At 39.2% G+C, this 16,227-nt stretch overlaps 1 protein-coding gene across 2 annotated transcripts in view; it reads right to left on the bottom strand.

The window, feature by feature from the left end:
* Positions 1-27: 27 nt before the first annotated feature.
* Positions 28-16,227, bottom strand: part of LOC141427622 (aminopeptidase N-like) — a 31,470-nt gene continuing 15,270 nt past the window's right edge. For both annotated transcript variants that reach the window (XM_074087230.1, XM_074087231.1), the window contains 10 exons: positions 15,754-15,937; positions 14,790-15,025; positions 14,156-14,336; positions 13,045-13,243; positions 10,560-10,834; positions 9,427-9,623; positions 8,101-8,268; positions 6,416-6,629; positions 6,115-6,262; positions 28-4,262 (listed from right to left, as the gene is read on the bottom strand). In XM_074087230.1, the coding sequence (XP_073943331.1) occupies positions 3,997-4,262; positions 6,115-6,262; positions 6,416-6,629; positions 8,101-8,268; positions 9,427-9,623; positions 10,560-10,834; positions 13,045-13,243; positions 14,156-14,336; positions 14,790-15,025; positions 15,754-15,937 (2,068 nt within the window). In that variant the 3' untranslated portion in view covers positions 28-3,996. The remainder of the gene's footprint in view (positions 4,263-6,114; positions 6,263-6,415; positions 6,630-8,100; positions 8,269-9,426; positions 9,624-10,559; positions 10,835-13,044; positions 13,244-14,155; positions 14,337-14,789; positions 15,026-15,753; positions 15,938-16,227) is intronic.

Here is a 16,227-nt window from a genome sequence, read left to right as displayed (position 1 = left end):
TCTAACACTTAAATAAATACACAAATATAATTTGGATATTCTTTATTAAAACATACAATATAATTATCACACATGCAAACATTTATATTGTAAATCTTAGCACAAATAAATATTTAAAAAACAACAACACCTAGCTGCGCTTATTCGAGATTAAATAAATAGGAACTAGCGTCACAAGTACCATTCGTTATTTTATTATTATTGTATGATTATTATTTTTTCAATTATTTTTTTAATTATAAAAAATGGTGGTCGTACCTAGCGTATGATAGCAGTAAACAAGAAATTAAAATTTATGATATCAAATGTCTTTTTTATTCCGTCGTATGCGGCATAATACCTGTAAGAAACTGAAGCGCATGTCAGGGTTGAACCTTTATGGTACTGATGTCATGCGCACCTATATTGCAACAACGCAAATTTACGCCGTTGTTGCAATCGAGGTGCGAATATTGCCATTCCGTAACTGCCAAAGAAATCATAGCGAAATTGATTATGAAACGTCCCACCTTAGTACGCGATTCAGTTCCCTCGATTGTACAAATGAAGACACATCCAACAGTCTGAAGCAGATTAAACGTTTTAGTTTTGTGTACCTCAAGCAGACACAATGTCTCATATTTTCGCCTTAAATTGCCATGTGGACGCGTCTCCATGATATAACTTTATATTCTTTTGTAGGCATGATTTTTTATTTGGGAGATTTAATTAGCCTTAATCAAAGTTTTAGTTACCACACACTGCATTCAAAAGGAGTTATATGAAATAGGTCGAATTCCTTTGATAGTTTTACAATGTGTCCCTAGCCTATGGACAAAGATTTGCACTACATTTTTTATAGTGTCTAACCAATCCGAAATACCGTCAAACCGTCATATTAAGCGAAAGAATAAGGATCTCGTTAACGGCCCGCCGTCGGAATCAATGCATTTTTCGGGATGAATGGTTTTTCTATTATTAGGTAGTTAAGGCGTGAAAGTAGAACAACTCACTTTCACAATTTATAGGTAAGGATGCGCTCTTGGTGTAACATAATTATTTACATTAGGATTTTGCATTTGTCCTAAAGTATATACGAGACGATATTTCGAGTAAAAAAAGTTCATTATTTGTGCATAAGTTAGGGATAGATTGTGCGGAATTTGAGTTTTCATTTTCTTTTTGTAAAATTATAGAACAAATTTATCCTACCGCGTATTTATATATGTAAACCCTTTATTGTTTAATGATAAAGAAAAACAATTGGCAAACGTTGAGATACATAATAAGCATTTCGTTACGGACCGAAAAAGAGTGACATTAAAAGTCAGAAATAAAGAAAGCTACGAATAATATTATAATACATAAATTAACAAAAGTAAACCTATTATAAAAAATTACATTTTCTTAGTTTAGTGTCACGTTACAATATACACCGTGTTTAGTTATTTTTGATTACCGTTGATATCTTGCTTACTTTGGGACTAGGTCAATTGGTGTGAATTGTCCCGTGATATTTATTTATATTAACTTTTTAAGTAAAAAAAGAGAATTTGGGTTACCTACGTCTCTTTTATCAATCACGTCAATGTTAGGTACCAGTCAAGTTTGTGAATATTACAGCTTGAACATTACAGTGACTGTTAAGTCTATACTTAATTAAAATGTAGTTTCTTTTATTCTATATCTAAAAAATCAAGTACCAGGTAATTTGATAAAACTACGGGCCTGTTTCACCACTTGTCGACTAACTTTAAGTGACGGATATCAGTGATACCGTCTCTGTTCGTTTTGTCCGAATAAACAAAGACGGCATTTCCTTTATCTGACACTTAAAGTTAGTCGATAAGTGGTGAATCAAGCCCTTAGTCGTCTGCCGAATTAGCATAAATAAATAAAAACACGGTGTAGTTGTTACTTATTTAAAATTTGGCACAATGATTTGTTTGTGTTGATTTTATTTGACATTGTAAAATTAATTTTATATGGGCACGCATGGGGATGACATGAAATAGGCTCTGTATTTATAAATAAATAAATATTACAGATCGTTAAAAAGTATGATGAGTTTTGTACGATTGATCGACATATGAATGACTTACGTCAATATACAATTTTTATTGGTGCTATCTAAAATTACATAAAAATAAGTAAAAGTTCTAATAATAACATTCTTACATATTAAAAAGACCAGATTCAAAACTAAGACTCGAAATTATATATCAAGTTAAAAATATTAACGAAAAATCAAAAAACGTCATAATTATAATGAATGACACAAAAGTATGTCTACATAATTTTTTTTTTTTATTATAATCAACACTTATATTCCTTTAGAAAAAAAAGTTTTACTTAACATATTATTCTTAATAAGTACCAATTTTTAATTAAAAATAGCCTTTTCGTAAAAATAATTATGCTCACGGTACACATTCCTACGAAAATACATAAACAAAGAATTTATGCTTTGGCAACATTTAAAAACTACTTCAGATTCTTATTTCGAGAATAGGTTCCAGACCTTTCTTTTTTCTAAGTAACAAACATTTTATTTGTTTTTTGTTTAGGAAAATACTTCGACATTATAATTATCCGCTTTAATCTTTTTACTTGGCAAATTATTAGAAAATAGTATAGAGTAGAGATTAATTTTGTCAAAAAAAGCGGATTAGTGTTATTATTATTCAACGCGACGCGAGAAAGAGAGAAATGATCACAGAGACGGGATAGAAAAACTTCCAACAGGTCAATATTTATTATCCGAGCAATAGAATGATTAGTGGAACTTTTTTTTACATTCAAAGATAAAAACTTGTGCCAAATATCAAGCATACTGTCTTGCTTATCTAACTAAGCAGGTGGGGACAGACAGAATGAGAATTTGACTGATGAAACAAAATGGCGTCGTTCCAATATGACATCTAAGTTTATAATGACATGAGTTGCAAAATTCAAAATGGCTGCCATTGCATTTCAAAATAGATTCACTTTCTTTTCAAGATGGCACGGAGCTACGATCGTTGTATAAAAAGAAGACATTGTTCTCACTTTAGTTAGCCACTGTTTTTGTTGTACAGTCACTAACAAAAAGATTGATATGATCAAAGTTACAAAAAATATACACGACTTTATTGACTTAACATCAAGGTCGTGTATACCTACATATTTTTGTAAACTTGGTCGTATCGATATCTTCAGTTGACTGTACCAGCCTATTACAACTAATAAAGGGATGTCAGTGCGTAGTTGTGAATTTAAAAATTACAGTCTGTGTTTGTCCTATTTAGGGTTGCCATACGAAAAAAGGAAAAGTCCTGAAAAAAATCCGGACATCATCACCCTAAACGCCTGACATTTCTAGTAACAGAGATTTGACGTAAGTTGAAGGAAGGACGTGCCAGCGTGGCGCTACGCTACGACCCTCTTATCCACTGTGTTATGAAAATTATCCATATAAATGTATGATTAATTTTCGTGTCACAATGGAAAAAAAATAGTAATTCTAACCACTTGCGTATAGGTGAGCAACTTTATGGTCTTCACCTTTGATTTATAATTTAAACCAAAACACAAAATTAGATTGTAACTAGTTTTAAGCAAATAGTCACTGCTTTGAAAATTCTCGTATCTAAAATCAATATGTCAACAAAATTGAACCTTGATGTAATGTTCATAAAGTTCACTCAGAAAAATTATCTATTTGAGGTACGAGTTTTCTTTAAAGTAGTGACGAAATAATTCATTGAGATCTATTTTATCAATTCACTTGATTTATCATTACACTCATAAAAAACGGTGTAATTAATGTATCATGAAAACAAGTATTTCATATCCCTTTTTCAATGAGGTCATTTCTAAAAATCCGGACACTTGGTAAGTCCGGCCGCAATCCTGACAAAGGGTCAAAAATCCGGACATGTCCGAACAAATCCTGACGTATGGCGACCCTAGCCTTATTGGAAAACTAAAAATTGTCGCTCGGAAGCGAAAATACTTGCTCAGTTAAAACATTAGCTTTTACGGGTTGACATTTGTTGTACCGTCTACTACTGTTGCATTAGTTGGAGGGATGGCGGAATCGTTCCGAGTTTCCGGAACGCTGTTAGCTTGGGTTACGTCACCCGTAGGCGCAACGTTTGTTTGCGGTTGCGTTGCGTCTGTTGGCGGTGCGTCTGCGGTTTGAGTTTGCGTCGCGTCAGCTGTTTGGGTTACGTTACCGCTTTGCGTTGCGTTCTGCGTCAGAGTGGCGTCGAGGGTACCGTTTGTAGCAGCTTTTTGGTTATCTGCAAAAGAGTTTAAATCATTGGCGTATAGGGTTCTTTTTCAGGGGAGGCCTGGCCTGGATTTTTGTGTGAAGATATCAGTATTATACAATTTTGAATCGGTAGGGTGGGCACTAGGCCATGCTGGGGTGGGCACGGCCCACCCGCCCCCCCTCTATATACGCCTATGGTTTAAATTAAGGGCGCCGTAAATTGGTTTGCCAGAGTTACGCACACACGTTTGTTTATACATATAGATGCTGCTTATAAGTTCTGTTTGTTGTCAATACGGTATATATATGAGTATTTTTTATTTATTTAATAAATCAAATCTTGTCAATGCATGTTATCGAACGGAAACATAATTTTTAAGCTACCATTAAATATAACAGAGCTATGAAAGTATGAAATTCAAGACTAGACAGAGAAAGAAATATTAGCATGTTACGTCACACGCAAGTAGCGCCATAGCATTTGCTTAGAGAAAAGCATTTTAGAAAGAGACAGATACACAGATTTTTCAAAAAATCACTATAAATTAAATTTCCAACCGAATCATATTTTTTCTTCGCTGAACATAGCCTGTTTTCCCATATTTTCACAAACAGTGAAACAGTTAAACACCGTATTGTGAACTTTTCATTATTTTAGAACCCGACAAGCGTTTATCAAAAAATAAATACCGCTCTAGCGCACCGACGATTTATGGCACCATTGGCAACGAGTGTTTGACAGTAGTATAATAATAACAGCGGATTATAAGACTGAGTTTCCACCAGAAATGTGTGAGGTGATGACGTGTTTGTGAGGAATTTGTTTTTCATGAACCAATAGAACCGCTTCATTGGCCTATCAACGCACAGCACCACGCAAACAGCTGAGCACACAGGCGAGGTAAATGAATCGTTCCTATTGAAAATACAAACTGAAATATAGATGCATAGAAAAACCAGAAAAATAGGACCAGCGCTGGGAATCGAACCAAGTTAATCAATCTTAATTTGATTGCTTAATAACGACATCTCTTGTCCGGGTGAGCGGTTAGTTCCAATGGGGTGCCGAAAGTTTCTCGATGAGGGCTACAGCATAGATGTCGCTAGTGTCGCTGCTTAAGTGACTAAATAAGAAAATAAACAAGCTGAGATATGTGGTGCATAGGAGAAATTCGTGTCTGTATCACTGTCCAGTGGTGATGTAGTCTATACCACTACACGGAATGCTGAGGACCTGGGTTCGATTCTAGTTAGCTAGTAGACTATATTTCAGTTTGTATTTAGAGGAGATGGCGGGACGACCTGGACCGATTCCAGTCAGATTGGCAAGAGCTGGCCAAGAGTAGAGACGAGTGGAATAAGAAAGGGGAGGCATTTGCCCTGCAGTGGGACATATTATAAGCTATTAAAAAAAAAAGATATGGGTTTTACGGGATGGCCGTAAAAGTAACAAAAAAAATTGAAATTGAAATAAAAAATACAAAAAGATTACAAAAAAACAATCGTTCGTATTGATTCACAAAAAACACATTCCTCGGACATCTCTGGTTGAAACGCAACCTAATGGAGTGTTCGCTAAGACTTCAGAAAGAGTCATCATCATCATCATCCCAGCCTTTATACGTCCCACTGCTGGGCACAGGCCTCCTCTCAGAACAAGAGGGCTTGGGCCATAGTTCCCACGCGGGCCCAGTGCGGATTGGGAACTTCACACGCACCATTGAATCGCTTCGCAGGTTTGTGCAGGTTTCCTCACGATGTTTTCCTTCACCGCAAAGCTCGTGGTAAATTTCAAATGTAACTCCGCACATGAATTTCGAAAAACTCACCGAGGTGCGAGCCGGGGTTTGAACCCACGACCCTCGAGAAAGAGTACTTACTGGTAACATAGTCCTTGAGCCAGGCGTTAACTTCAGCAGCATGGGAGGCAATCCACCGTATCCGCAGCGTGGCGGTGTCGACGATTTTCTGGAGCGTTTGCGACATCGGCACTAATTTCTCCTTATGCTGGTGCGCGAATGCTTTGAACTGTAAATACGACGTAGTTATAATTTATTCAATCACCCGTTACTTAGCTTGCTTTTGTCTATGGGAAAACGTTAGTGTGATGCGTGTTTTGTTCGAATAGACGGAGACGGAATCACATTTAATAATAGAAAACATACATCTAAAACGCTTTACCTTATCCAATTCCTCCGTAGTAGTAATGAAGCCAAAAGCCCCGCTCAGAATGCTGGGGAACGTAAACTCGTCCAACTTAGTGAACTTGTCATAGACAGCATCGAAGTTAGCTATGAGGAAGTCTTGTGCGATGCGAGCGCCCACTGAGGGTTCCACGCTCCATACAGAAGCCGCGTATTGGTTGGGCAAGTCGTTGAGACTCTTCTCGAGAAGCCTGTAATTACATGGTATTATTTAAATTTAGTTAGTAAGCTTTCTCTATAATCGTCTATGTTGGAACTTCTAATGGGATCAGTGCTTCTTCTCCGAAAGAATATCAAATGACAGATTTACAAGTTCTTGATATCAACAGAATAGTATACTACCATGAAATGGTCCAAGTGTGGGAGACATTTGGGAGCTCAAAATAGAAACCTCTAAATCCAGTTGCAGCACAACCAAGGGCTTTTTCCTAGTGCAGTTGTGGGAGAGTATTTTGTTTACTTATCTACATGCCACATGACGTTTAAAATCACAGTGGGCACTTTAAATAACTCAATCGTTATAGTTTAACTTAAAACTAGTAACACACCGCTTCACTTCTTGCATGCTTTCTAATTATCGCTTCTATTTCATCTCCAGTCTCTCAATCTTGGTTGGTTTGAACAAAAAACAAACAAGTCAGTGCTGCGAAAACACATCGACTCCAATTGTTGACACCTTGTGTGTGCTAAAAACCTTTAAATCACTTAATATGTGACCAGCGCCTCTTTAGTAGAAGGCAGGTTGGTGATAATAAGATTTTTAACCTTTAATAAGGCAGAGTCGATTTAGCGACCACATGCATTGAGTTGGAAATTGAACCTTATTGGTTTCATAATACGTCACAATTTCCATTTTAATTATTGAAAACACGAATAGATTTAAAATATCATTTTACCAGGTATGTATTCGATAGATGCTTTTGATTCTGTGGTAGTTTGCTCCAATAAATGAAAATGAAAATAATGAAAAATAATTTATTGCATAAAAAACTTATAAACAAGAGTCTACGGCTCTGGATCCTGAGCTAGGAGTCCCTGTGTTACAGGATCCAGGTAGGAAATAAGACCGGTTAATATATACTACTACGCATTACTTCCTGCTACTGCTTATATACTATAACCTAACTAAGATTATTATAATATTAGGTACATTTGCTATTTAAATGTGGTTTTATAATGACTTCCTATATATAAATGTGTGTGTGTGTGTGTGTGTGTGTGTGTGTGTAAATATTAATAAATATTTGGTGTAATAAGTTGCTTGTATCGGATAAAAGTCTGTGGAACTTGGATTATTGTACTACAGTTAGAAGCGTTTCGGTCTCATGATAGTCGTGCTGCATGAGCCACTGCGTTAGAAGTTGTTTGTGGGGAGATATTTTCGCATGGTAGGTTTTACAGAAAGTTTTCATGATGAGTGGTGAGATAAAAGGATGAAAACGCCTAATCGCTAATCGGGCCTTATTAAGGGTTAATGTTGTTCACTTGCGTTTTGGGAAACGTCCCATAGCAGATCGAACTCGCACCACCTGTCGCGCTTTAGCAGTAGTATACTGCACTTGGAGCACACTACCCATTACATGTATTCGGCTGCGAAGCCACATCGTCTCCATTTTTTTGGCGGCCTGTGGGAGCTCTGAGTAAAAACCTCTAAGCACTTACAACGTGACCAAAGCTTCTTCCTTAGTAGACGGCAGGTTGGTGATGATGAGATTCTTGATGTTAGGGTCAGTCGCATTTTGGAACACGCCCCATAGCAGATCGAACTCGCGCCGCCCGCCGTGTTTCAGCGCCATGTTGTATACCAGAGAGCGAAGGTATGCGGGGATACTGTTGACATATGAAACTTTAATCCCGCTAATGTTATAAATGCGAAGGTTTGTAAATCTGTTTGTTTATTTGTTACTTCATCACGTCTTAACCGCTGTACCGATTTAGATGAAGTTTGAGTCCCGGGGAAGGATATAGGATATTTTTATCCTGGAAAATTGAATAGTTCCCTCCAGATAGCGATAAACGAATTCTACGCGGACGGAGTCGCGGGCCACAGCTAGTTGTTTATAAAGCTCAGTTTAGATCTGCTCAAAAACCGTGCCAGTTGCTTCACCTTGCGAGGCCGTTAAGCGAGCGAGGTTGAAGTTGGGCAATTGAAAGCCGTAATGAAAAAAAAGCAAGCAAGGATAAAAACCCTAAATAACTCTTTGTAGGGTTCCGTAGTCAATTAGGAACCCTTATAGTTTCTCCATGTCTGTCCGTCTGTCTGTCTGTCAGTCCGCCGCTAAGCTCAGACACCGATAGTACTAGAAAGTTTAGTACTAGAACTAGGAGTGATTAGTCACGCCAACAAAGTAAAATAAAAAAAATTTTTTAGGTTACCAACCAAAGAAGTAAAGTGGGGGTAATTTTTTTTTCTCGATTAATCCTGGAGTGTGGGTATCGTTGGATAGGTCTTTTAAAACTATTTGGGCGTTGCCAACACGATTTTTCGATTCAGTTATCTGTTTGCCAAATATTCAACTTTAAAGTGTAAATTTTCATTAAAGTCGAGCGTCCCCCCCCCCCTCTAAAATCTAAACTGTTGGGTGGAAAAATTTGAAAAAAATCAGGATGGTAGTAAGTATATTAAACTTATCGAAAAATTATAACGGCTAAGATTTCTTGAGAATTATTAGTAGTTTATAGCAGCCTGAGGTATAAAATAAAATAACTTGGAAGAAGCCGCACACAATACGAAATCTTTCGAAAATTATAACTTGATTTTTTCGTAATGGCTACGGAACCCTATCTTGGGCGTGTCCGACACGCTCTTGGACGGTTTTTTTTGTACATCTTTTTGTGTTTTTATTGTATAAATTGAATTTTACAGCGCATTGGTTTTTACTGTAATGCTGTATTTTTTATTGACAAATTAATAAATAATAAATAATGTAATCTCAATTGCACAATTTTTCTTGTAGGTCTGAATTGGTCTTAAAACTTGTCACTTACGAGTTGTTGGCAGCATCAGGGTGTTCTGCCCAGGCATCGAACTCCTGCCTGGCCCAGCTCAGGCACCGTTCGCTCTCCACCTCGCACTCCCACATGACTAGGTTCTCCACCAGGAATGCCTCGTTATAGTCTTTTGGTTGGCTCAGGCCGTAGTTCAGACGTTCCAGTTGCTTCTGGAGTATTATCTTCATGTAATCCTGTCAATAGTTTTAAGAAGCGTTAAAGTTTGTTTTAAAACAAGTCTTATATTCATGTCATGCAGTTGAAATAAAGGCCTTAACTCAAGGTTAAGTTGGCAGAGTTAGGAATCGTTTTGGCCTCTTCGAAAGGCGAAGAGATCTTCAGGGGCGTGTGTTCAGCGGGTTATTTAAATCAAGTCGCATGAGTTCATGAGGTTTTATTAATTTCGTTTATTCAGTATGGGTCTAAGCGTTAGTTTTTCGAATCAGGCAATTTTAGGATGATGTTCTTATTTATCATCATCATCAGCCTATGTTCGTCCACTGCTGGACATAGGCCTCTCCCATGGCACGCCACTGAGCACGATCCTCATCCAGCTCTTGCCAACCGCCCTGCGAAGATCATCGCTCCACCGAGTCTGAGGACGTCCTACGCTACGTTTGCCGATCCGTAACAGTGATAAATCATTTCACATACATAAAAACATTTTGTTTGTCCGCCAATGTTCACTTCGGATTTAAACCGATGAAAATAAATGAACAGGTTCTGACGCATGTTTTTATTTAAATTTGGAATAATCAGGTTTTATTCCAAAAGGTTTTTATGACAACTATATTTTTTTCGGGAATTATTTAAGGGGGGAGAGAAAGAAGGTGAAAGAGAAAAGCGAGATTAAGGGGCTGTTTCACCATCACCATCCATTGATTACTGTTAACTGACGGTTAAATGTGATGACGTCTCTGTCTATTCGAACAAAACAAATAGAGACGGCATCACATTTAACCGTCAGTTAACACTAATCAGTGGATGGTGAAACAGCCCCTAAACTATTTAACGGAACTAAGGAAAATGTTAATGCCGAGTCATATCAAGAAGTGAAAAGGCTGACGACATGAGTGAAACTCTTAAATGATGATGATGATATTGATGAAGATAATTTTACTATATCTCACCTGAAAATACACATATCCCGATGTCTTTCTGATGTTATACTTCAAGAACCCCATATTGTTGAACAGCAGATCCCACACAATTTTGGAGTCTTCACCATCAATAACGCAAGTTGTCAACCCTAACGCCTGACTGTAGTTTAATTGGGCGGATTTGGCCAAGTTGAACGCGTCGTCGATCAATTGCGCCTTCGTGATTGGTGACTTGAAGTAGCCGGCCTTCAGGGCTGTGCTAAGGAGCTCCCAGTTTTTCTCATCGTAGTTTACTCGGTAATAACCTGTGGTATTTCTCCTTAGTTAATTTATTTTGAGATAAAGTATTGAGGCGATACGGTCAAATAATAATAAAAGCGTTTGTTATAAAGAATGTTTCATATAGTCTGTGATATAATTTATTCTTCGAAGTTACGTTATGCAGCAAGACAAACTATCTAATAATGGTTACTCTGACGGGTTAGTAGGCGTTAGTATAGTGAGGTACGTTTGAAAAAAAAAATATCATGGGGCACTTGACACCAATTGACCTAGTCCCAAACTAAGCAAAGCTTGTACTATGGATACTAGGCAACGGATAAACAACTTATACATAAATATCACGGGACAATTCACACCAATTGACCTAGTCCCAAAGTAAGCTTAGCAAAGCTTGTGTTATGGGTACTAAGCAACGGATAAATAAAGTTATAGAGATAGATTTTTTTTTTAATTTATTTATATAAACAAGTGGTACAAGTGAGTGGAAAATTACGAGCCACTATTGAAAACCCCTTAGGGGTTTATGTAATACCTGGCGAGTCATCTCGTTTCAATCCGCGTAGATACATACTTAAATACATATTAAACACCCAAGACCCGAGAACAAACATTCGTATTATTCATACAAATATCTGGCCCGGCCGGGAATCGAACCCGGGACCTCAAGCTTCGTAGTCAGGTTCTCTAACCACTTGGCCATCCGGCCGCCAAAATAAATAAAACGAAAATAAATCTTTCTTTCTGACAACTTTGACATTTGCGTCACTTTTGTTATTTGTAGTTTATTTATTTATAACAAAAAGCAATAAAACACAATACATTAAACATTTAAAAATATAACTAATAAAAAATCCCCCCTAGGTCACCGTCGCTGTTCATTGTACCCAAAGGCTGGCAGCATTCCCGCGCTGTATCGCAAGGCTAATCCTTTGCCCAAAATAGCTGCCAGCCCTCTGGTCACCTGAAACATCAACGAGGCGCGCGGATATCTCTTTCGCGATATCGCGTGCGCCTGGCCCCCACGCCCTAGGGTCTCAACACTAAACGGCGCAAATATAATAATATAGCCCTCCCCAAGGGCTGCATATTTGCGCCGTTTGAGCTGTTCCGCTGTTGCTGGTGCGGCGCCGGCCATGGAGGACGTCGCTGGGACGTGTGAAGGAGCTAGCGTGTCCACACAGGTGGCGTCCCATACAAGTGTCCTACCTTGCTTCCACGGAACGAGTGTCATACCGTCTGGCCGCTTACCACCGTCGCGTGCAATACCGTTCGGCTCTAAAATAGCCGGCACGTTGACGGTAGCAAGGGCCCTCCGGATGACGTCGTTGGGGGAAGCATGGTGGGACAGGCGGCCGGCGCTCCTTTGGCAAGATAGACCCTGGTGACCTAAGATGTCTACTTTTGAGCCACTTTTGTTATTGGTTATGAGCCAAAGCAAGACTATCTACAAACGGATCTCACGATACTAATGCCACCTAGCGATATTTCACCTGTGAAGTAACCCTTATTGTACTTGCTGGGTTACTCAAAGGAGGTTAATTATGATATTTATTCATACAATAAATAATATCCTGTCTTATCCATATTATTATGACGATTATGACGACTGGATAGCCAAGTGGTTAGAGAACCTGACTACGCAGCTTGAGGTCCCGGGTTCGATTCCCGGCTGGAGCAATAATAGTACGAATAAAATAAAAATAATAGTTTGTGTGTCTTTGTGAACGTGAATAAATGTCTTCTATTTCTATTTCTATTTCTAATAATACGAATGTTTGTTTTCGGGTCTTGGATGTTTAATATGTATTTAAGTATGTATGTATTTATCTATATAAGTAAGTTTATCCGTCGCCTAGTAGCCATAGTACACGCTTTCCTTAGTTTGGGACTAGGTCAATTGGTGTCAAGTGTCCCATGTTATTATTATAGCCAGATTGGTCCAGCCATTCTCCAGTTTTGCTTTTACATAACGATTTATTTTTATTTATACAGACATGATTTGACTGAGTCAGGCTGTGTTTCCACCACAGCTGCGTTGAGCGAGGATAGGTAAATCATCATCATCATCATCCTATAGCTTATATACGTCCACTGCTGGGCACAGGCCTCCTCTCAGAAAGAGAGGGCTTACCGGATAGGTATATCAAGCGTTTCTATTGGTTAATGACAAACACATTCCTCACACCGTATCCTTGCACATCTCTGGTGGAAACACAGCCTTACTACTACTTACCAATGGCGTCAACGTTGACATAAAGCGCTTGTGTGGCGTTGAGAGGTATTTGGGCGACAGTAGAGCGTTCCTTGAGCCAGAGACTCGGCGCGGCCGACCAGAGCGCCGGCGGCGCGTCCATGGCGGTATAGCTGATGGGGACGTGCCATATCTGGTCCACCATGCTTTGGTATGGCTCGTTGGAGCTGGTGAACAGTTTCTGAAAAGACGCAGATAGTAAGTTTTTGCTAATAAAAACATTTTAACACAATCTGTTTTCTGCTGACTGTACACTTTGTTAACAGTACTTACATTGCCACCCAAACTACATTTGCACACCAAATTTCAAGTCGATGCCATTGACCGTTGAGGAGTTCCGTCCTTCGGAGACGATCCCGGCTGGACCACCAAGTTAAATAAAACCTTGTAAAATAATGGATGCCGTGCTGGTTATCGTCGAGAAGGATACTCAAGTTCGTTGACCACTATGTTTGTTTACCTTGGACAAATTGTCCAATTAGGTAGGTTGGTTTGACAAAAAAGGCGCCCGAATAATCTAATTCGGATGGGCAGCGGTCGGGACCCATTGTTTGTGCTGTCTTCTCATCCAATATTCCACAGTGCCTGAAGACTAAGTCTTCAACCAGTGTGTGTTGCCATGCCAGAGATGACCTATGGCTCTGAGACTAACATCTGGTAGCATGGTGAATGGTTGTGTTGCTCTGGTATTAAACTGGTTAGTTCGAAACATGTCAGCATAGTGTAGTGTTAGTAATTGTCTATATTGAAATACAAACTGAAATAAAGATGCACAGAAAAAAACAGAAAAATAAGACCATCACTGGGAATCGAATCCAGGTCCTCGGTAATCCGTACCGCGTGCTATACCGCTACACCACTGGTGGTCAACGGTACCGACACGAATTTCCCTATGCACCTCATATCTCAGCTTGTTTGTTTCTTACTTAGTCACTTAAGCAGTGACGCTTGCGACATCTATGCCGTAGCCCTCATCGAGAAACTTTTTTCCAAAAACTTTTTTAAAAAATACAAAAAGATTCCAAAAAACCAATCTTAATTGTCTATAGTTAATTTATGATGATGGTGAGAACACGCGGAACATTCGGCTTACCTGTTCGAACGTAACTTCTCCAGTGTCATAATTCCGTTTTACGTTGACGACCGGGTACCCCGCTTGACGTGTCCAAGAGTTCATGAAATCTACCGCCGACAATCCGCCCAAGTTAGGATCAGACTGGGTTGCTTTCGACATGGCTGTCCACAAGTCGTTCTCTTCGGCGTTTTTGTATTTCCTGCCACATAAATAACTTGTGTCAATTTACGTCAACAACTAAGCCAAACTTTTTAAAACATCACTTTGCGTAGGCCCGAATGAAGAATCTTCGGGAGTTATGCTCGGAGTATCTTTGCGCGATAGAATCTGGAGTGCGGAAATTCGTAATGGAAAGCTCGAAGAATTATGCAAGCTGAAGTGGCAACGGGCGGGCCACATCGCTCGAAGAACAGATAACCGTTGGGGGAGAAAGGTCTTCTTGCGACCACTAATCCGAAGACGAAATCTTGGCAGGCCCCTCCTACTAGTTGGACTGAAGATATCTCAAGAGTCGCGGGCAAGTTGTTGAGAGCTGCGGGTGTTGTACAACAGTGGACGTCTTTCAGACCATGATGAGCCTTTTTATTTTTATTTTCATTGCTTACTTGCTTATGGCAATAGAGGAACAAGGTAAAAAGGGTAATTAACTTACCAATCATTCAAATAAATGAGCAGCCCCTTATGGAACAGCTCTTCAGACAACGTATGGTTCAGCATCCTTATCAGATTAGCCCCCTTAGTGTAAGATATCACATCGAACTTCTGCGAAATCTCCGACGCATCAATCACTTTTCGCGAAACCGGAGAAGTATTCTTCAGTGCATCGGAGCGGAGCAAGTCCATTTTCTCAATGGAAAACGACTCGAACATGTTCCATTCTGGCTCGATCTGTAAAGGGAAACGAACGGGGTTGTACTATTGATAAACACTCGCCCCCATGGTGTCATACGAGTACATAAGTCATCGGTAGGCTAGAGTCAAAAGCGTGCTGTACAGACGAAGAAACTGAGCGCACTAGGATGGTAATATTTTGCTGCAAATGTCGTGTTGAAATATCGTTTTTGTCGTAATAGGTTTGCAAAGTTGTTACGGAGTTTTACTTACGTTGACATACTAAACTTGACCTATGAATCACTAGGAAATCGTTAGCGAGACGATAAAGCAGCACAAAACCTTATATGTGAAACATAATTTGCCCTTTCTTAAATTACTCATATTAGAATAGACTGCATCCGCCTCCGCCCGCATCCGTTAAGAAAGCCTCCTTTTCAGCCCTAGATCGTATACCTTAGATAGTCTGTTGGGTTAGTATCATTTCGTCTAAAAAAAGCAGCTGGTCTAAGTAGTAACTGGTCTAAGAAGCAACTGATTTAAGTAGCAAGTGTTCTAAGAAGCAAGTGCCCTAACCTGTTTTTGTTGAAAACTTGAAAAAACAGGTAGGCTAGGTTAGAGTGCGAGAAGGCGCGAAGCGCCTCAGTCACGCGGAAAAGGAGCTCCGCTGCGGAGCTCCGTCGATTTTGAGTCAAAGATTTTTAGACCACTTGATTCTTAGACAAGTTGCTACATAGACCAGCTGCTTTTTAGACGAAATGATACAAACCCGTCTGTTCACTTACGTGGTCAACGCCGACGCACTCGATGTAAGTGGCGAATCCCTCATTCAGCCAGAGATCGGTCCACCACCGCATGGTGACCAGGTTGCCGAACCACTGGTGGGCCAGTTCGTGGGCCACGTCTATGGCCACGTTTTGCTTGTCGCGCGGGACACTGTCCTTCTCGTCGAAGAGTAGTGTCGTTTCTCTGTAAGGAAAAGTGATTAAAATTGTTAAGCTCCCAATACTGGGAATTTTAGAGCTGGTCACGATTTTGAATGGGTGCCGATTGTTGAAGTTTAAGTTACTTAACAGAGTTCTATACTACTAGACTAGTTTTTCTTTTTTGGTTTTTTATTTAAAGTTTTTTTTAAGTCAGGGCTTTTCTACTTATTTTTTTGAATTCATACTTTTTTGATGACACACTGGCCCTAAAAACCTTCAGTTCTTTGAGACCCCGCCCTCTATCAGTTTAGTTAGGAAAATTTTTGGCTTTCG

The sequence above is a fragment of the Choristoneura fumiferana genome, chromosome 4 (assembly GCF_025370935.1).
Source record: "Choristoneura fumiferana chromosome 4, NRCan_CFum_1, whole genome shotgun sequence".
In the NCBI taxonomy this organism is placed as follows: domain Eukaryota; kingdom Metazoa; phylum Arthropoda; class Insecta; order Lepidoptera; family Tortricidae; genus Choristoneura; species Choristoneura fumiferana.
Note: the sequence above shows the minus strand (reverse complement) of the source record. Positions and strands in the feature narration are given on the sequence as shown.